The 23,045-nt window shown below is 33.6% G+C and overlaps 1 protein-coding gene across 1 annotated transcript; it reads right to left on the bottom strand.

Moving 5' to 3' along the window:
- Nucleotides 1-8,271: 8,271 nt before the first annotated feature.
- Nucleotides 8,272-13,843, bottom strand: LOC128214435 (uncharacterized). Its single transcript, XM_052920906.1, has 4 exons — nt 13,660-13,843; nt 13,287-13,353; nt 9,698-9,973; nt 8,272-9,325 (listed from the first exon to the last, which is right to left on the bottom strand). The coding sequence occupies exons 1-4, from the start codon at nt 13,816-13,818 to the stop codon at nt 8,913-8,915; spliced, it is 915 nt and encodes a 304-aa protein (XP_052776866.1). The 5' UTR covers nt 13,819-13,843; the 3' UTR covers nt 8,272-8,912.
- Nucleotides 13,844-23,045: the final 9,202 nt, after the last annotated feature.

The following is a 23,045-nucleotide window of genomic DNA, read 5'->3' on the forward strand; positions in this document are numbered from 1 at the left end:
TTCGTACACTCTGATCGTTGTTACTAGTTTTGAATGATACTTGTTTATTTTCGCATATAACGTTCAAATGACGTCAAACTTGCATATGACGTCACAAATACTTCAAATGGCGTTTTTTTCAATATTATCTGAGCTATAGTGTTGGATGATATTACAATTGCATTACACATATGTTAACGGTACATTTTACTGCGCCGGTTTCGCGTTACCATGGTATTAAAAGGGGCCGTTTTGAGAAAAGTGCAATACAAACATATTCGGCAATAACATGAATCGATAGAAAATACTTAGCGGGTTGAAAACTCTATGTTGTTATGAGTACGCCAGTCCTGTTTATTTTGGATCATCCCTCGTATATAACCTTGATGTTAAAGGTCTGATTTGACTTGCCTTAACCACGTACAATTCACACCAAAACGAAACAATCAGTTCACATTGTTGTTGACGTCGGGAAAACTGCGCGGGGCGTAAATCATGTTGAAAAGTTTAGTCGATTTCAAAGTCAATCACTCCAGAAATTAAGTTTTCCTCAGGCGCAGTGTGACATATAGAGACGACGATAAATGATTTCTTAGTTAATGACGTAAATAATTAAGTCTTTACCAGGACGTGCACTTGTGAGGTACATGTTCCCACAGTTCAGCGTAGCCAGAGACAAAAATCTGTGTATTAAAAGTGAAATAAACAAATGATTCATGTATTCATAAGTTGAATGTATAATATAATAACTACCTCGGTTTCAGTTATGTACACGAGCTTAAATGACTTTAATATTTAAGGTAGTAAAACCGTGATGTTGCTATATTGTATATGTTATAGGGTTAGTCATAGTAAAGTTTTGGTGCGGCAAGGTTTGAATTAAGGTTTGAGTGAGGTTTGTGCACTTAAACCCCAGTAAATTTACATTTTACTGACCGTTCCAAGGCGGTACCTAACAATCCTTGATAAACATACCAAGATTTTATATAGTATGTATGCATATATGTATGTTGCAGATGCTGTTGCTTTTGTCCATGTTTTTTTTTGTGATTTGTTTTTGTTTTTTATGTCCTATGTCTTTGGCGTTTACCCAGTGCCATTAAACCGGGTTTATGTTTAAACATTGTGCTACTGAGCTTGTTTTTGTAGTTTTCGCATAAATATTGACCAGCGTATGTATTTCCTTCCGGACGTTATACACTTTTGCAGTTTCCTGTTACAATTAATGAAGATGCACCTTTCGTGTTCAGCAATGTTCCGCGATTTTGTCTGTATTGGTTTGTCATCAGGACCTGTTGTCAGGCTAAGCTTCGAGCGGTGTTTGACATTTAATGCTCAGAGACAGCGATTAATGACTTTTCATTTCATTTTCGGAAGCTCCGGGGAATTTAGCTTTTTGTAAATGAGGAATTCCGTTGGAGCCTGTAAACAATGTCAATTATGTTCTCATGGTAAAATGGATACAACCTGTCATTTACTGTTTTTGTTTACTTTGTTTAAATGTTTAGGATTTATGCGAACGTTTTAATATGTTTGAGTAATAATTAGCTGAAATAAAAAAACAACAATTCTGATTGTATAAACACTGTTGGAATAACTGTGAAAATGCATGAACAATGGATATCAAGGTAAACTATAATGTTTTGCATTATCACCCAATTGTGCTCGGTCTTACTGAATTACGGGGGGTTAAAGGTGACAAAATGACAATTTTTTTACCATAGATCACAACTTGGTAATAATACAAAAAGAATTGTGTCACGCTGACATCCATTATTCGGTTTGAAGTACTTGGGGTTTACCTATAAGTTTATTATTAGTGAGAGTGAGGTTTGTGCACTTAAACTGGTTTAAACCCCAAGTAAATTTACATTTTACCTACCATTCCAAGGCGGTACACAATCCTTGATAGACATACCTAGTTATTTTTTATATATAGTGGGTATGCAATGTGCTGCTTGTGGAGTTTTGTGCTGTTCTTCCATGTTTCGGGTTTGTGATTTTATGTCTTCGGCGTTTACCCAGTGCCATAGAACCGGGTTTATGTTTAAACTTTTTGCTACTGAGCTTGTTTCAGAAGCTTTTCGCATAAATATTGAAAGGATGAAATAACCCACTGGTTTAGTTTACAGACAGGAATTTTACAAGTTTTGATGGCGCCCGGTAAAGGCATTCAAACAAACAAGATGAACGTTTTTTTTTTTGTATTTTCAGTCCTTATGGTTTATCTGTAAGAACCTCTATTTAACGGTACAAGAAAAACCGGTCGGCCATGTTCATATATCTAGGAATATATACCCAAATGAGTTAAATTTCAGGATATATTTACACGTATTTAGTAAAATAACCATTCATTATTACTGTCTGACTGTACGATGACATAGTACTTGAATTAATATATGTTAATGATGCAATCTATATAATCAGTGTTCAAGGTCCATAACCTTAAAGCATGAACCTTGAAGTAGACGAAGTTGTTTATAGCTTATTCCCACTAACGAGAGAATGTATTTGAGAAAGTATAATGGTTGATACACAGAGTCCATTATTGTATCTCCATCTACCGGGACACAAGTGAAAATGGAAATGTTAAAATATATCTGTTTTGACACTATTGACAAATTAATATTAATGGATTGTTCAATATATGCATATTTTAACCAAAGAGCAACATTATGTTATGTCTTTAGATTATGTGTTGTATTCAAACAATGTGTCTTCCAATATCTAAGAACACTTGTAAAACGGTTAGGTAACGCTGCGGTTCTACCTGACCATACACAAAGTTGAATACGCAATACTTATTATTTTTTATTGATTTTCATCAAGCTATGGGATTAAAAGAGAGCTTTTTATTGTATTAAGGGAATTATTGACACAATCAAACCTACTGATACGATCAGTTGGTCAATTGTTCGTGTATAATTGAGAGTTTGCCTCGATGTATATATAGTTAGTAATAAACTCTAAAACTCTAAACTATATGTTATTATGTGTAACCATCATTTATTATGATTAATTGTAATATCATGTCAATTAAGCGCCATGCCAAATGGACTTAATAACATGTTGTAATGTCACAACGTGAAATGGACTTATTAACATTTTATAAGACATAATAAAGTAACAAAACGTTTCCTTGTACATGATTTGAAGGGTTATTTTGTTAAGCGATTTAATAATCATTGGATACAATGATCTATTTCTTAAATATAATTACACGATATAAATGTCTGTTTCTTTTTTTTAATTCGGCTTTCTTGTCGATTCAAGCTTTTCTTTGCAAATGCAGGTGTGTGTATATAAATTGCTTTTAATTACTTGACCGGTATTTTGGGCAAGGGGCGAACACAGTCTTCTTGTAATGTTTATAGTTTCAAATTTTCAAGTTTTATTGGCAGAAATGGCAATACTTAAGCCTTTGCCCATGTACTCCAATTGAAAATGTTGCGAACACAAACAAGCACTTGACAAGTACATATTATATAAACAACAACAAACCCCCTGATTGAATCATCTAACTAATAAGCAACTGAACTGTATCAATTCTGACAGAACGTCTTAGCCTTGCATGGTAAAACATTATAAAATATCTAATGGTGGTTATATTGTTTATTATAACCGTTAATGTGGTTAAGGTTTTCCAGGAACTGGAAACTTAAATCCCAGTTAAGAGGACAACAGAGCATAAAATGGCATTCAAATTCAACCAAATTAGAATTGCATAGTTTACATTGTAGTTTTAAACGTGTAACATTAGTGTTCCCTCCAACTTATCTTTCAAGTGAGTGAGGACATAATCGTAATCTTGATAATGCAATTCTATATTTATCATATATGTATATCATATGATCTTGCACCAAAATATAAGTGCTCTTACTTCACAAAACAAAGAAAATAAGACCGCCGAGCTCAACCAGACCCACAGCATTAGACGTTTTAGAGCGAACTCCAAGAATGTGTTTACAAAATTTTAACTGGTAGTTAGTTTATCCACCTCTTGCATGTCTTATATTACCCAAACATTCAATTTTAAGTGCATCAAATATTTTCGTTATATCTGACTGATTATGCCACCTTTTATCTCGTGTTTTTTTTCATAACAACAAAACGTTTTATAATCAGTCGAGAAAAAGGACAATACGTCGGTTAGACACTATTGCATGTCATTTAGACATAATAATAGAATAGTTGGACATCAGAATATCAGTCAGACATATTATTAGACACAATGACATATCTGCTAGACATACTAGCATGTCTGTTGTTCATTTAAGCATGCCATTCAGACAAATGACATATCTGTCAGACATCATAATATGCAATTTATACAAAGTAAATCGTCTGTTTGATACAATAGACTGTCTATTTGACATAATGACGTGTAGACACATTAAAATGTATTTTAAACATAATTAGATATATATAATCTGTGTCTGTTGTCTTGTGACGTTGAGTGTCCCGAGCTAATCGTTCGTCTGAACAACATTATGCCTTGATCACTGCGCCTTTAATTTCATTATTAAACTCTTTGTTAAGATGCTCTGTAGATTTGTTTTATATTCCATAAATGGTTTTTTGCAAGGATAACAACTAAAGGAATTATCTAGTTAAAATAAGAATAGGTTCATGATGCGTGCCAATTGTGAAGTGTACTTTTGTAATGACGTCATCTGCTAGAAATCAAATTTCTATTTCTGAGCAATAGGCCAATTGTTGCAAACTACTCGTAGTATGCACAAAATTGAATTATTTCACCATTATATAAGACGTAAAGTCTTTGAATAATTAAACTCCTTGATGCAATGTTTATTTGTCTTTGCTATCGTTTGTTGCCTTCAAACTGCACTTAAATCGTTCTTATGGTTCTATTAATGGCAATTCATTTCCTAAACACGTGAAAATCCTTGTATTTATAGTTTCGTGCAAATTATGTAAGAACTTAAGAGATGATTACGTAGTGAGAATACAGTATATTGTATTGTGGTTTAAATTAAATTGATTTTTTTTTTCAGAAACAAAACAAGAAGTGATTTAACGCATTTCTGACAATTTCCAACTGTTGACTAGCAATATTCATATACGCAATGAATGATATCGCACAAAAAATAGGCAGGACTTCATATCGTTTACATTTTAAGAAGTAGATTTTCGTGATTATGTATAGTCAAATTAAAAAACTGACGGCTGGTGGTCAGCACTTGATCCATTGATGTTACACAAATACTTTTGAGGTATGCGGACGTTTTATCTCCAGTTTTCGGTAATCGTACATTGTGTACGATTAGGTGTAAAGGGTGAACGTATGAAATAAATGGTGTCACTATCGAAGTCACTCATCAGTTTTTACTGACATACGAGCTCGTGTTTCAATGGCAAGTTTCCGTTATGTAAACCATCTTGTAGATTTCGTCCTTGATCTGTATATCTTTATGACCATATCGTCTTATTGCCATCAAAGCGTATAAGGGGGCTTGACTACTTTGTCCCTTGTAAAGTTTTGTTTACAATTGCTGTCAATGAAAATACCAATACATCTACGGCTTCTGTTTTATATTTGGAATGTACCTGTTTGCGCCCTTATGGTATGTATTCAGTTGACTAAAGCTGCGCTTAGGCGCTGCCTGGGCAGTCGTAAAACACTGTATTGAAGGGGTCTACGCTAAAGCCAGTGTTGAGCTAGAAACTTTTTAAAGTGTTGCAACATTATCGACGTTGATAGGTCTCATTCAGACTTTGGATAAGGTTGGTGATTTCGAAGGATTTCACGTCAAAATGTATTTGTCAATATGGTTCTAATTAACGCAAAACGATTAACTTGGAAGATGGATCCTTTGAGAACACACAATGTATCATAATAAAAAATATCAGTCATCGGCTGCTTTTTGTCAATATAAATACATTGTATGGATACAGTGGGATTGGAGAAATGCAGTAACGTAAAGCTATATTAACTTTTAATTCAGAAGGTTCGCTTCTATAAATAAATGTGTATAATGCGTACCAAAACGGAACAATCAAGTGTCCTTGAATGCTGATATCGCCAGCAAAATTGAATAGGTCATAAATCATGCGGAAAAAATTGGTTAATTTCGGATTCAATTACTCCAGGAATTCAACCTTCTCTGCAGTTTCGTGTTGCATATAATGAACGACGATTAATGAATTATAAGTTCATGACGTGAACAATTCTGTTTTTACTAAGTGAAATAAGAACATTCTTTCATTTAGTTATTAAAATTTAGTGTAAGGTATGAAAACAGTTGTAGTATATGTTTCGGATTCAGTCATGTACATTGGCTAATATGACAGTTTATGTTATAAATATTTGAGATAGAATAATCGTTGTTATCGGATGAAATACCATATCTGTTTTAGCCGTATAGACTTTGTGCTGGTATGTTTGACCAACGTAGTTATTTCCTATCGGACGTACGCCTTTACTGTCTGTGACTCGTGTTTGAATATATCGAAATTAATGAAGATGCACCTTTCGTGTTTACCAATGTTGCGCGATATCGCCTGTATATGTTTGCCATCAGGACCTGTTGTCAGGTTCAGCTCCGAGCGATGTGTGGCACTAAGTGATAAGAGTCACCGATAAATGACTTGTCTTACATTTGGATATTATTTTGTCATTTTAGTTTTTGGTCAATTTAGTTTGAATGTACAGGATATATGTGGCCGTTTGTGTGGGTATTGATTTATTTTAGTACAATTAGTTTCATCTTGTGGTGTATATACTGTCTGAATAAATATTCTAAAGGTAAACTGTTCTTCTTTTGTAAACAATTACTCTGCAGAAAACCGGACGAAGGTTAGGTGACTACCTTAAACACACATTTGTGCCTCGTCGTACAAATGACTGAGGGTTAAACGTGGAAGAATCTGATTGATAACGTCATACGAACCTATATTTTAAAGTAACAGGACTCAGCGGTTGGCGTAGGACATGACTCTATGAATACATAACAACAAAATTATCATTTAATGTTATTTTTGTTTTGCGTTAAAATAAACGAACATTTCCATTCTCTTTTTAACCTATGACTATCATCGACAGACATTTGCGTTATGTTGTCAAGGTATTCTATATATGTCAATGACTTATTCCAAAGAATCATTCAAAAGTGATTTCACGCTGTTCATTTCGTCACTGTCTGTGCCATTATAGATTTCTTTTTATGAAAGCAAAGCTCTACATTAGCTTTCCATTGAGATATTCTGGACAACTGGTTCTACGCAAAGCATATTACCTTAAAAAAGACGAAGGTTCTAATGGGGTTTTCCATTCGGTATATATTTGAACGCATAATGGTTTATTCACTACATAATCTAATATTTTTTTCCATCTATAAAGACTGAAAATGGAAATGTTAATAATATATGTAATTTTTAACATTTAATTACCAGTTGTTATTTAGGATAGTTCAAGTTATATCCTTTCATCCGAAGAAAAGCATTATTTTAGGTCTTTAGATGGAATAGTTATAAACTCACTAAGGAAATGCTACTTAAAAAAACTAATAAAAACTAATAACTAATAGGAAAATGCCGGTAAAAGGAACACAAAAATGATTGATTACACCTGTTTGGTAAACATTTGGTAATTTTACTTTTGTAGAAGATCACTGAATTGAATGATCTTGATGCACCGTCTATGTATTTATTATTCTATTCGCGGTAAAGCGCTGGACGAGGACTGGCTTTAATTATATAGCCATGAACAAAAACACAATTCAAACTAGTTGTGCAGCGACACTGTATATAGTTTTCATTAAATTCAATTTTGTCATAGAGAAACTGGTCAGTCTGATAACAACCGCTTGGGATACGTCCTTCCAATACCTTCTTTTTTTTCATTTTTTTTCATTCTATTGCCAATGATCGATTTCAAGTAAATGCATATAATGTTCAAGCCCAATATATCGAGGATTACAATTACTATTTTTAGTTTAGTATCCCGATGTATGAGTATTTAAAGGAGTGATCACTAAAAGTTTCATTGCACGAGTGGTGTGTCATCAAACAGTATTAAGATAAGTTTGTTACATGGCATGATTTCATTATTTATGTGTTAAGAGATCAAATTTGTGCGATCTACAGAAAAAAGAGCGTACGTACCTCGGCCGAGATAGCCCGCTCTATTTTCTGTACATCGTCAAAATTGGACTCTAACATATGTGTTGTTTTTGGTGCATTCGTTTGGAGCAATACACGTAAAATTAATGAACAACAACATTTGAAAAATACCCGATTGATATTGGGCCACACAAAAATGCAAACATCATGGACATGCTACCTTTTATTACTAACAGTAGTAGAGAAGTAAGCCTTGGTAGGAAAAGAAGACTGACTGGAATATACTCCATGAAACTATTTTATGTAGTATTCGTTAGAATCGATTTACGTAGAATTAATGAACAGAAAACTGAAAAATCCTTGATTTTTAGTTGCCCACACAAACATATGCGACACAAATCTAGTTTAAGACCATAATCTAAAGCAACACTATCGATCTTTTATAAGGTAATGGTTACTTTTCCGTCGGATGAAATATGAAATGGTTTGAAATTTCAAGCATTAATACAAATTGTACATCTTATTCAGTCATCTGGAAATACAAACAATTTTAATATATGTTATGAAGCAAATTTTTGTATACATAATACAAATACATTAGCCAATGGTGTAACTTAACATTGACAACACTTTTATCCATTTGGTTAACATAAGAAACCAGTAACGCGTTGTTTGAACTTGTATGATTTACGATTTGAGTGTTACTTTGATCTTATTTAAGCCATGATAATATAAACATATATATATATATACATTTTATGATGTATGACTTTGTGTTTATTATAACGTTCTAACCACCATAAAATATATCAGTTTCTCTGCCTCAAAGATGGACAGCATGTGCACATCACTCAAGATTCAGAACGCAGCAATACCCCACTAAGACTTGTCCACCTTGTTTCACTATGGAAAAGGAAGCTTTCCCAGTTGGCCTTGCTCCAAACCTTCTCACCTTTCTTCAGACTGACAAACGCTTGCATAGAACTACAAGGGTACCACTCGGTACCAAACGCTACACCAGCAATGAGCAGGGTATTGTCCTTCACTATGCCGACGTGAGAATATTTTCCCCTGTGCACACAGTGTTGGAAAGAGAATGTGTAAAGACCGCTGAAGGGACACGTGAATATGCCTGTATTTGGGTCGTACCCTTGACCATCGTTGATGACCACATTCTTTAGCACTATAGTTTGTCCATTGTCCAAATATTTGTCAAATGGGCTATTGGCAGTGAACTGTATTTTTGGCGGCCATATACTGGCTCCTGCACGGAAAACATACATGGTCAGTTATTAAGTAAAGGAATTTTGTTTGTTAAAGGGAACATCAATCCCTTGCCAATTATGAGGTTGTACATGAAGAGGTATGCACACTACCATTTTCATTAGCACGTGATATTTTGTAACAAAACAGAATGTAATGAAATACCAACTTTTAACGTTTTACTAAAATCACAAAGAAATATGAACAAAATGATTATCTAAACTGAAATGATTAATAAATTTAAACAACGTCAATTGAAAAAACAACAACAGTAGCCTACTTTTAGTTAATAAGGAAAAAAAACTTAAGTGAATGAGGTACCTTGTACGTTTTAAATGTATACTTATACAAATACATCATCGAGACAGCCTACCTTTGAGCCGGGTCATTTCTGTCACCATATCTCGGGCAGTTTCAAGCTCCGCGAGAGAACGCGTCATGTTCTCTATTAGACTCTGGGACAACTGCTCAAAGCGGAAACCAGAGGCGAGATCCAACTGATTAATCCTGCGGGTCATCTCCCCGATCTCTTCACGAACCGTTGATATATCGTCATGCAGGTGTTTTATTTCCACTTCATTCTTAATCACGCGTTCAATGAGTCTTTTTTCAAGGTTGTATTTAGGACACGAAGGTTCCGTAGAATCCACTAAGTATTGAACAAATAAAATAACTAATGCTATTTAAATCATATTTACAAACGCTTTTCACGTGTCAGACAAGTGTAAACATGATGTTGTTTACAGAATATTAATACCAACCAGTCAACACAATTTCCAATGTGATTAACAAAGGTTAAAAAGTAAAATGCAAGTATTCACATGAAATATATATTGTTTAATGTGTGTGTATATTGATTTGGTATTACTAGTATTATGGAATAGTTTTCATAAGCATAACATTATTAGCAGATGTGTATACTGGATTAAGAAGAAGTTGTTGTCTTAAGATGTTTATATTTGTTAAATCATTATCTTGTTCGCCGAAGATAATGGTACTTACGGATATATTTATCATATACAATTGATCATGGGCCATGTTGGCGAAATCGAATGTACAGGATAAAATTATAAAATTGTGTGTATGATCATCAGCAAGAAAATGCTTCAAATTGTTCGGTCCGTTTTTCATGTCCACGTATATTAAATCCGAAGAAACAGCCGAACCCTCTCAGTAAGAAATAAACCTTTACTGCCGGCTATTGTAAAACACGCTTTAACATCAAAGTCAACATTTTCCATTAACGTTATCCATATCATGACACACACATTTATAGATATTAACTTTAATATTTCATTGAATGCGCATTTTCTTTGTTTTTGACATTGTGTCTCTCCTTCTCTTTTCTACCGCAATATTCTTGGAATGCATGTCTGTCTGTTTGTGATACTTTGTAAATACAGTACGTAATGTAACTATGTTCAATCTAGGTAGTAGGTTGACTTTTTCTGGTATCGTTGTTATTTTTGTGTGCTACCGGGCATGTCCCTGCAGTTTCCATTGTATCATTAGAATTTGTCTCGAGAGATATCGTGAAATGATAGATAAAAGCGAAAGGAAATAGAAAACAGCATGCAAGTGACGCATTTCCTTTGTGTCTATTTGACACCCCAAATCCCGTCAAACTACATTTAAATCGTTATTTATTTCTTTATTGGTCATTCGTTTCCTGAACAACTGAATATGCTTGATAAATTAAACTCTTTCAAATATGGAAATATTGTTAAACTTGTTTGAGCTCAGAAATGGTTAGTTAAGAAATTACAACACAGGGTATGTTTGTGGTTTACATAACGCTTAAGGTTTTCGTTAAAAGAAACACGAACTATCGAAGCACTCAAAGTGTTTAAGGACGGTACTGGTGGTAGTTTAAAAATCAGTCATTATGTAGTATCGCATTATGACGCAGTATACATGCTGTAACATACGTAATGAGCTAGAGCAACGCGGAGAATAACAGCGGTATGTTTTCATATTAAATAATAGTTTAATACAGGCGCATATAGTTGTGACTGTTTATGTTTTCCAAGTTTTAGTTGATATCTTTAAAGGGTTTCAAGTTGCACGACAGTTATCACAGTGCTTGGATACAACAGAAGAGAAATACAGAAATAATATGTCACTATTGACAAAAATACATGTTTTGAGTAACATCATGCTCTTACAGTGATGAAGTAAAACAGCAAAATCAGACGTGCACCGACTTATGTACAAGGATGGGAATATTTACACTCCAACTTCCATTCCTTCAATTACTAGCATTTTGGCAATTGCAAATATTTTCCGATGATCGCAACATCTTCGGAAATATTCGGATTGCGAATCATCGCGTATTGATTTAAATAACCTTCAATTATTTGTATTATTTTAGCAGGCCACGAATTTTATCAACATGTTTAAAAGATTAATTTATAATTTGTTAAATGTATTGTTGTCATTAGCTTTTTAATTTTATGTTAAAAAGTGATTTTATTTCGGGCCTTATTTTGTCCGCAGCAATAAAAAAGTATAAACCGGTCGGTCGTTCTATTTACAGCATGGTTGAGAAATAATTATTGTGAGGTTTTCTTAAATGAAATTAAGTATTTTGGTCACAATTCTAGAAAGAAACAATGAACAATCGGTATAAATATAAGCAATTAATTGCATGATTGGTGTCATTATATGGGATATGACATAAATCACGCAATTAATTCCTTAAATAATAGCAGTCACTATAGTCCCATCCGAATTAAGAACAGTATCAACTTTGCTTTACGAAAAAGGATGGCATTGGATATTAACAAGGGCAAAAAGTAAAAAAAAGCTGCATCCAGAGTTCTTAAGAACTGCATTTATCATTAAAGAGATCTGTTTATGAAGTTTGAAGTCAATACCTAAAAGGCTTTTCAAGTTTTACTCCGGACAAAAATGAGTATGAAAATCAAGAAAGGGCAATAACTAAAATACTGCCCCAGAGTTATGGTTCCTGTGCACTGCATTTTTCCCTTATCCGATCCATCTATTTTTGAAGTTTGAAAACTGTACCTTAAATACTTTCGAAGTTGTGCTACTGACAAAAACGTATGACCATTAGAAAACGATAATCACTTAAAAATCACCTAGAGTTATGATTTCTGTGCGCTGCACTTCTTCTCAATGGGATATATCTGAATATAAAGTTTAAAGTCAATAGCTTAATACTTTGCAAGTAATGCTCCGGACAAGATTGCCCAGGCGCACACACACCTATTATAATTTTATCCCATTTGTCTTTCGGCGGGGGATACAACCATTCAATCAGTGATAGTGTTAACGAAATACCTTTTTAATCAGCGAATGAATTGGATGACAATGGTGTTCTGATATTGGTTCGTTTGTTTAAAAATATGTAAGTTGTCTTGACATTAATCTTTAGTATGTCGAAATATGTACAACATTACAATGAAAAATAGGCAAGTTGAGACGATATTCAATCTGTTAACACGGATAAAGAACAATGAAGGAAAGCATACACAGATTAACAAAAAGGCGATCTGGCAAAACATTATTATTAACAATGACGTTTTTGACGCGATACTGTAATAATACATTTTAATTGAAGACAATTGTCAAACTCGCCCAATTAATCGCTATAAGATTGATAAACTTTTGTTTTGTAGGTCAATGACAATAATGCAGAAAAACATACTATTTTGATTGCAGATTATATGTCATGAGTATTGAAATAGCATAAGCAATCTTAACAGAGCGTAACATATCAACTGACAGGTTAATGACCTTGATATATTTTAAACAATGAACATATCGCAAAAAGTCAATATCTATATCAATAATACAATGAAAACTTTATAAAGTCATTTTGCCAATACCATGTAAATGTATACAAAAGAGGAAACTATTTATAGTAATCAGTCGCAATTTAGAATTGCGTGAGCAATTTTATGACAAAATATTTACATGTATATAAGTACTTCTTTTACCTTTTATGATTGTTTCTGTTTGAATTTGCTCCTGTTTCTCAGCTCCATCGTATGCAAACAAACATTCCTAATAGGATTAAAAAAAGAACAATGATAGCTTTTTACAAAGTATATTGTGGGAAGTTTAATTAAACCAGGAAGTGAATTAGTGAATGATGTGGCTGCATACGAATGGAATATTTTTATGATTTCGGTTTAAGCTAGCATATATACAAACTATAGTTATCAACCGAAAGTTGAGAACATTAAACGAAACCAATAAAAACAAATATAATTAAGGTCATGCTTATAATGTTGCATTTTCAATCAACGCGTGTAACAAACAGGTTGTTTTACCAAATTTTAAATTTTGATTTTTATTTTGCAGACATACCTCTGAGTCACTGTCTGTGTGCCTACAGTCCGGCTTGGTCCACACAATGCAGAGCATTGCAATAAGAACGACAAGTATTAACACTTCAATGACTGTACACAATCTCTTAAGCAGTTCGTCTGCCATGTTTGAAAGGCGCAAAAGAGGAGGCGCAAACATAAACTACCGGGTCTTAATGTCGGTACAACCAATCGATAATGCAGTAATGAGAATTTCGTATACAGCCTTAAAAAGCTGAAATATTTGGAAAAGGAAATTCAAGTTTATGCTATTCTGTAACAATCATAGTACTTACACATTACAATTGACGATAATTTATGCCAAAACTCGCCCAATACAGACCAAAGTCGGCTTGAACTAGTTTCTGGCGCTTTGATTGACTACTAAACTCGCCATATTCGGGTTTCGATGAATGGGCCATTTTCATTGCTTATTGCATATTTAAAAGTTAGGACTTAAAGATGATTATGTAACGACAGCACAGGGAGATTGTATTGTGATGTACATGACGCTGATTATTTTATCGGAAACAATGAAACCAAATAAGAAGTAATTTAAACACAAATAAAACGCAATTGGTCCAAGTTCAGTGGTTGACTAGCAATGTATACATACACTCAATGATATCACCCAAGAAATTGGAAGGAATTTATATCGTTCACATGCCAGTATTGCTTGTTTAAGATGTAAATTATGGATACACAAACTTAACAATTGATGGCTGCTACCACATATTAGATCGCAACAGATCATAGTAGGAAATAGTAGCTTTGAAATGCTAATAAGGTTAATGAAGCGAATATTTTGCAAAGTTTTACTTACGATTGCTGTCAATGAATAGACCAATCCAACCAAGGCTGTTTGTATGCACCAGATTTAATGGTTTTCCGTTTACGCCTGTACTGTGGTATGAGCATTGTGCTAGAGGCGTTGAAATTTGTGCACCATAATTTTAAATGAACAGTCTCAATTGAACCTATATATCAGGATTTGGATTTGAATATGGTTGATGCATAAGAAGGACCTCGGATCAAGATGTATGTGTCAATATGGTTCTTTATAACTCAAAACAATAATCTTGGAAGAGGGATCGTTTGAAAGCACACACTCTATCGAAATAAAAAAATATCCTTACTATAGGTTTAATACACCATTTTGAGGTCGTTACCATCTGCAACTTACAGCCCGAGTGCGTAGCACGAGAGTTGTAAACTATTTTAAGGGCCTTTGCAGATGGTAACGAACGAAAAAAGGTGTATTATCGCTATTATTGCATAAAATACACACCATGAGAAACGTTTGTGTTTAAAAAGGCTGTCACGAAAATGCAAAAATAGTTAGTTCAAAACAACCTCCATAACAGGTGCTTGTGTGACGTCATGAGTGATGTCATTGAAAAAGTTTTACATTAAGCTCGATTCGGGCCGCAACATAACTCGGCAGTTGCATTTTTGTTTCAACGCCATTTTTTGCAGTGTTTATTCGTTTGGAAAGTGTTTTTTTTTTGGAAGATCCTGGATTACTGGGATTATTTACACTTAATACCTATTGGGTAATCGATTAATTACCGATATAGTCCTACTTTAACCATTATTTGTTTTGACAACTAATTTAAGCCTGAAAAGTTTGTAAACATGTTCTTGATAAAATGTACAGCATCTTCAGCATCAGAGAAAACAAATATTTGACATTTCTTTGTTCTTTGCATACGACGTAATGGAATCATGTCCATATTAGTCGTTTGTTCTGAATAAAATCGACAGAACTAACTGAAGTTCGGAAGAGTTGAACGTTGTAAACACACATCAGCTTGCCAGGAAAAAAATATGTAAGTTAGATGCGGTTTATTTAATTTGTTGAAATTTGTTTTTGTGCAAAAGTTGGCATCGTTGACCCACTTTCGGTCAGAAACCAGGTCGCCCAGCTGCCATTGTAATGATGCGAGCCCTAAAGGGGCTTATGTAAAACAAAAAAAAACGGTCATTAACGGCACGTGAATTAACTGAATTATGCACGTTTTCTACCGATAACGCCCGGATTTTTGCGTTTTAACACACCACGATAACGGACCGAAAACACACATTTTATGCTATAATTAGTGTTAACACGTCAAAGTATGCATTTTCCCCCAAATAAGTATATTGTTTTGAGATAATAAAAATAAATAATTACAATGTTAAAGCTGAATTACTTTTAATGCAAATTATTGTTTCATAGAAAAATATTTAGGTTTGTTGTATATGCTCTTCTCACGTACAAAAAATGAACAATCAAGTGTCTTCCGATGTTGATTTTGCCGGGGAAATTGCGCGGGTCGTAAATCACGGAAAGCTGTTTGGTTAATTTCGAAGTCAATCACTGCTGGAGTCAAGTTTTACAGAGTCTCAGTGTGACATTTAGAGACGACGCCTAATGCATTCTTTGTTCACGACGTAAACAATTTAGTCTTTACCAGGACGTGTACTGGTTAAGTACTTTTTGCCTTAGTAAAGCGTAATCAAAGACGTTTGTTTTTGAAGTGAAATGGGCTAATTTCTTCTTTAGCAAAGCAGTTTAATTCTAGGGAATGATTACTGTTGTAGTATAATTTGTGATAAAGTCATGTACATTGACTTATATGACAGTTTTGTTGATTCATATTTTAGTTAATTCATTTTTTTTTCCACCGGAAGTGCTTGCTTTTATATTTATTGATTGATTGCAGTTGTCTTTGAGTGTGTTTTCATTCCACCAAGTTATAGATAAGTATCACGTATTTCAGATGATTTTTTCCATGAAAGGAGATACATTTTTATATATGTAATCTCAGATGATAACTGTTATTTATTAAGTAAAATCTGAAAAAAGGCTCAATGCAGAAAGACAAAACCATTCCTGGCTTACCAAGAAAAGATAGGGCATGTCCTGTGAATGTGTGGTCATTTTTGGTTAAAACCTTTTTTGGCTAAAACATTTTTGGCTGACTCGGAGTGTGTTGGCATGTGACTTCATTTTCTTCAAATATTTTACATTTACAAATCATTTTGAAGGAAAGATTAGCTTATACATGTCGCTTTTTTTAATAATCTTTTCTTTATTTGTTTTTTAATTTTAGTACAATGATGCTTTTTATAATGAAACTCTATGATCACACAGTTTTAAACCTTTTATTTTATAAGGCAGACTGTGTGTGATGTTTATAGATTCAAACAATGACTGCATCGTATCTTTGAAAAGTTTTTGCATTAGGTGCTCTGAATTGTATTCCTCCGTCTGCAGATAGAGTTGGGATCTCTAATCATAGAAGTACTTGGGGTTTACCTATAAGTTTATCATTATTTGTTTTATTGTTTAGTTTCCTCATGTTAATGCATACTTTGATAAGATTTACCTTTTGTGTTTTATCGTTATTTAGGATTGTTGGGATAAGAGTGAGGTTTGTATACGTAAACTGGTTTAAACCCCCAGTAAATTTACATTTTACTGACCGTTCCAAGGTGGTTCCTAACAATCCTTGATAAACATACCTAGTTTTTGATATATAGTATGTATGCACTGTGCTGCTTGTGGAGTTTTGTGCTGTTCTTCCATGTTTCTTGTTTGGGATTTTATGTTCTAGTTATTCGCTGGACGCACCTTCTTGCTGAACCTTTTTACGCGATTGGTTATTGCATTGGTAATATGTTATACATTTATTTTAAACAGTGATTATACAACAAAATAATAAAAGGATAAGAACACAGTTCGAACAACAAAACCAACCCCAAGAATAGATCATTACTCAAGTATTCATGTTTTGCTTGATGATTACTTTACAAATATAGCTTGTAAACTGAATCCTCTGCGTTACTGCGTGAGCAGGATCTACGTCGGTGATTGACAATTCTGAGATAAAATTAAATGACAATATTAATATTCTCCGTCTTATATCAGATGAATCATGTTGTCGTTCTTGAGTTTGTGAAGGTCTGCCCCGCCCTTTAAAGGTTGCATTATGACTTGACCTCGTCACGACCGTAAGTGTGATTTAAAAAAAAGGAAGCCAAATGGGAAATTTTACCTCCCACCGGTTGACGGGGTATTCGCCAAATGAGTTATTTTGTAGTCAAAAAGCCGCAAGACCTGCAAAGGTGAAATGGTAACAAATGGCTAGGCCCAAAGACGAAGACGTTGTGGTAGAAGTCCAAAATGTGACAACATTGCTGAACATAGTAATTGACAATGCTACAAATTAATGATAAACAAATTAAACATCATACATTTTAACCATTATAACGAAGTATTGTATTTGCATTATTGAAGTCCACAATGCAATGCGCTTTTCTCTTTAAACGGATCGCTACCGTTTACTGCAGTCAAACTACATTTAAATCTTTCTGAGAGTTCAATTAATCGTAATTCATTTCCTGAATGAGTGAATATCCTCTTATTTATAGTTTCTTGCAAATATGGAAATCCTGAAAAGCTTGTTAGGACTCAGAGATGGTTACGGAACAAAAGCAAAGGGAAATTGCATTGAGGTGAACATAACATTGAACCCAATTTTGACCACGTCCAAAAGTTAAATAGTAATATACATATAGTCAATGAAAACACAATTTTGAACACTTCAAAATTGAGTAGTAATAAAGATACAGTCAATGAAAACGCACAACAACTTGATACGATTTTGTATCGTTAAAATGACTAAATTAGGTTGGTAAGTACACATTTGAACAGATGAGAATAGGGCAATAAATTACATATAGTACTTAACCATCAATAACTGTTACTACAAAATAAAACAGAGCCCAAAAATACAGATATTACTAAATAGACATTGAATTTTTCTAAAGAGCTTATACGATATAGTTATTAGAGCAAATATATGGAATCAATTTTGATTAATATTTTAAGGCGCGGTGATCAAATGATTGAAACAAAAATACTTTGGAGATAAACAGAAGTAAGGCTGAACACTTGAGAACAATGGTGTTATTGCCTGTGTCATAAACAAGTTTTAAGTGCATGCGTCAATGGCAAGTTCCGGCTGTTTTAGCAATCCTATATAGTTTAAGATAAGCTTCTTGCCTGTCTGACATAGCTGTATTTGTCAATGCTGTCAATGTTCTTTCTCAATTAAACTAAGGTTGATAGTTTGATGTTGTTTTAATTCACCTGTTCATACAACAGGGCTTATTTCCCATGCGGCGTACGCGCGCGTGTGCGGTCGGCGTCCAGTTTTTTGCACGATCAATATTTATAGAAGCATTTGTCCAATTATCATCAAATGTGTCTTTTCCGATCAATAACTTTAGAAGCCTTCGCAATCATCATCAAATTCCGGCAGAATGTATATTGGCATAATACCTAGGACAATTTCGATAACCAGTCCTATTGCTTGCATTACGAAATTATTAAAATTTATTTTCCGGATCGCCTATAGCTCGCATGAGGTGCTATGTGGCGGATGTAAAACCCTTTTTTTCACTGTTTTCCGCTTACACCATGCTATGATAAGGGCGTTGAATATGCCTACACTTGTTGTCAAAACTCGCAATCAAACCAAGACCACTGTATTCATATTATGAATGAAGAATGGTTTCTTTTTCAGATCACATATGGCTGATGTTAAGTATAGCGTAGCGTCCTTATAACTGCTATTTATTTAATGATTTTCTGTTTACACCAGTGCTATGCTGAGGGCATTGACAGTGTTGCACCTGCAGTCAATGAAAAGTCTCTATCAAACCGAGATATGCTGTTCCTATTTGGGATAACATTCTTGATTTAGAATTTGTATCTATATGTTTCTAATTAATGGACATGTATCTTCGGAATCAATTTGAACTTTAAACCAACAATTTGTATAATGGTATACAGAATATCAGTATATAGTATAAATTGTTAGAATATGGAAGGCTGCTTATTCTTCACATGTAAATACTGTGTATGGAAACGTTAATGGTAATAAATTTATCTAAGTTTGATAAAATATATATTACCTTGATGTTATATATTTCATTTGACTTGCCTTAATCACGTATAATTCACACCGAAACAATCAGTCCCACAGTGTTGTTGACGTCGGGAAAACTGCGCGGGTTGTCAATCATGGGGAAAAGTTTGGTCGATTTCAAAGTCAATCACTCCAGAAATTAAGTTTTCCTCAGGCGCAGTGAGACATATAGCGACGACGATAAATGATTTCTTAGTGAATGACTTAAACAATTAAGTCTTTACCAAGACGTGCCATAGTTCAGCGTAGCCAGCGAAAAATATGTGTGTTTTTAAAGTGAAATAAACAAATGCTTCAAGTAGTCATACGTTATATGTATATTATAATAACTACCTCGGTTTCAGTCATGTACACGAGCTTAAATGGCTTTAATATTTAAGGTAGAAAAACCGTGATGTTGCTATATTGTATATGTTATAGGGTTAGTCATGATAAAGTTTTGGTGCGGCAAGGTTTGAATTAAGGTTTGAGTGAGGTTTGTGCACTTAAACCCCCAGTAAATTTACATTTTACTGACCGTTCCAAGGCGGTAGCTAACAATCCTTGATACACATACCTAGTTGTATAAATATATATAGTATGTATGCAATGTGCTGTTGGTGGAGTTTTGTGCTGTTCTTCCATGTTTCTTGTTTGTGATTTTTGTTTGTTTTTATGTTCTATGTCTTTGGCGTTTACATAGTGCCATTAAACCGGGTTTATGTTTAAACGTTTTGCTACTGAGCTTGTTTCTGTTGTTTTTCGCATTAATATTGACCAGCGTATGTTTTTCCTTCCGGACGTCATATACTTTTGCAGTTTCCTGTTACAATTAATGAAGATGCACCTTTCGTGTTCAGCAATGTTGCGCGATTTTGTCTGTATTGGTTTGTCATCAGGACCTGTTGTCAGGCTAAGCTTCGAGCGGTGTTTGACATTAAATGCTCAGAGACAGCGATTAATGACTTCTCATTTCATTTTCGGATGCTCCGGGGAATTTAGCTTCTTGTAAATGAGGCATTCGGTTTGAGCCTGTAAACAATGTCAATTATGTTCTCATGGTAAAATGGAAACAACCTGTCATTTACTGTTTTTGTTATCCTTGTTTAATTGTTTAGAATTTATGTGGACGTTTTAATATGTTTGAGTGATAACTAGTTGAAAAAAAAATCTGATTGTATATACACTGTTGGAATAACTGTGAAAATGCATGAACAATTATCACCCAATTGTGCTCGGTCTTACTGAATTACGGGGGGTTAAAGGTGACAAAATGGCAAAGATTTTACCTTAGATCATAACTTGGTAATAATACAAAAAGAATTGTGTCACGCTGACATCCATTATTCGGTTTGAAGTACTTGGGGTTTACCTATAAGTTTATTATTATTATTTGTTTTATTGTTAAGTTTCCTCAAGTTAATACATACTTTGATAAAATTTACCTTTTGCGTTCTTATCTTTATTTAGGATTGTTGGGATAAGAGTGAGGTTTGTGCACTTAAACTGATTTAAACCCCAATTAAATTTACATTTTACCTACCGTTCCAAGGCGGTACCTAACAATCCTTGATAAACATACCTAATTTTATATATATATAGTGTGTATGCACTGCTTGTGGATTTTTGTGCTGTTCTTCCATGTTTCTTGTTTGTGATTTTATGGCGTTTACCCAGTGCCAAAGAATCGGGTTTATGTTTAAACTTTTTGCTACTGAGCTTGTTTCTGTAGCTTTTCACATAAATATTGAACGGATAAAAGAACCCACTGGTTTAGGTTACTGACAGGATTTTTACAAGTTTTGATGGCGCCCGGTATAGGCATTTAAATAAACAAGATGAACGTGTTTTTTTTTTGTATTGTACTTACATTATTATATATTATTATTATTATTTTATATATACCCAAATGAGTCCTTATGGTTTATCTGTAAGAACCTCTTTTTAACGGTACAAGGGAAAACCGGTCGGCCATGTTCATATATCTAGGAATATATACCCAAATGAGTTAGATTTCAGGATAAACTTACACGTATTTAGTAAAATAATCATTCATCATTACTGTCTGACTGTACGATGACATAGTACTTGAAATAATATATGTTAATGATGCAATCTATATAATCAGTGTTCAAGGTCCATAACCTTAAAGCATGAACCTTGAAGTAGACGAAGTTGTTTATAGCTTAATACCCACTAACGAGAGAATGTATTTGAGAAAGTATAATGGTTGATACACAGAGTCCATTATTGTATCTCCATCTACCGGGACACAAGTGAAAATGGAAATGTTAAAATATATCTGTTTTGACACTTTTGACAAATTAATATTAATGGATTGTTTAATATATGCATATTTTAACCAAAGAGCAACATTATGTTATGTCTTTAGATTATGTGTTGTATTCAAACAATGTTTCTTCCAAAATCTAAGAACACTTGTAAAACGGTTAGGTAACGCTGCTGTTCTACGTGACCATACACAAAAATTAAATACGCACTACTTATTATTTTTTATTGATTTTCATCAAGCTATGGGATTAAAAGAGAGCTTTTTATTGTATTAAGGGAATTATTGACACGATCAAACCTACTGATACGATCAGTTGGTCAATTGTTCGTGTATGCTAATTGACAGTTTGCCTCGATGTATATATGGTTAGTAATAAACTCTAAAACTCTAAACTATATGTTATTATGTGTAACCATCATTTATTATGATTAATTGTACTATCATGTGAATAAAGCGCCATGCCAAATGGACTTAATAACATGTTATAATGTCACAACGTGAAATGGACTTATTAACATTTTATAAGACATAATAAAGTTACAAAAAAATACCTTGTACATGATTAGAAGGGTTATTTTGTTAAGCCATTTTATAATCATTGGATACGATGAACTATTTGTTAAATATAAGTACACGATATAAATGTCTGTTTCTTTTTTTAATTAGGCTTTCTTGTCTATTCAAGCTTTTTTATGCAAATGCAGGTGTGTGTATATAAATTGTTTTTACTTACTTGATCGGTATTTTGGGCAAGGGGCGAACACAGTCTTGTTGTAATGTTTATAGTTTCAAGTTTTCAAGTTTTATTGACAGAAATGGCAATACTTAAGCCTTTGCCCATGTACTCCAATTGAAAATGTTGCGAACACAAACAAGCACTTGACAAGTACATATTATATAAACAACAACAAAACCCCCTGATTGTATCATCTAACTAATAAGCAACTGAACTGTATCAATTCTGACAGAACGTCTTAGCCTTGCATGGTAAAACATTATAAAATATCTAATGGTGGTTATATTGTTTATTATAACCGTTAATGTGGTTAAGGTTTTCCAGGAACTGGAAACTTAAATCCCAGTTAAGAGGACAACAGAGCATAAAATGGCATTCAAATTCAACCAAATTAGAATTGC

The sequence above is a fragment of the Mya arenaria genome, chromosome 13, assembly GCF_026914265.1.
Source record: "Mya arenaria isolate MELC-2E11 chromosome 13, ASM2691426v1".
Lineage (NCBI taxonomy): Eukaryota > Metazoa > Mollusca > Bivalvia > Myida > Myidae > Mya > Mya arenaria.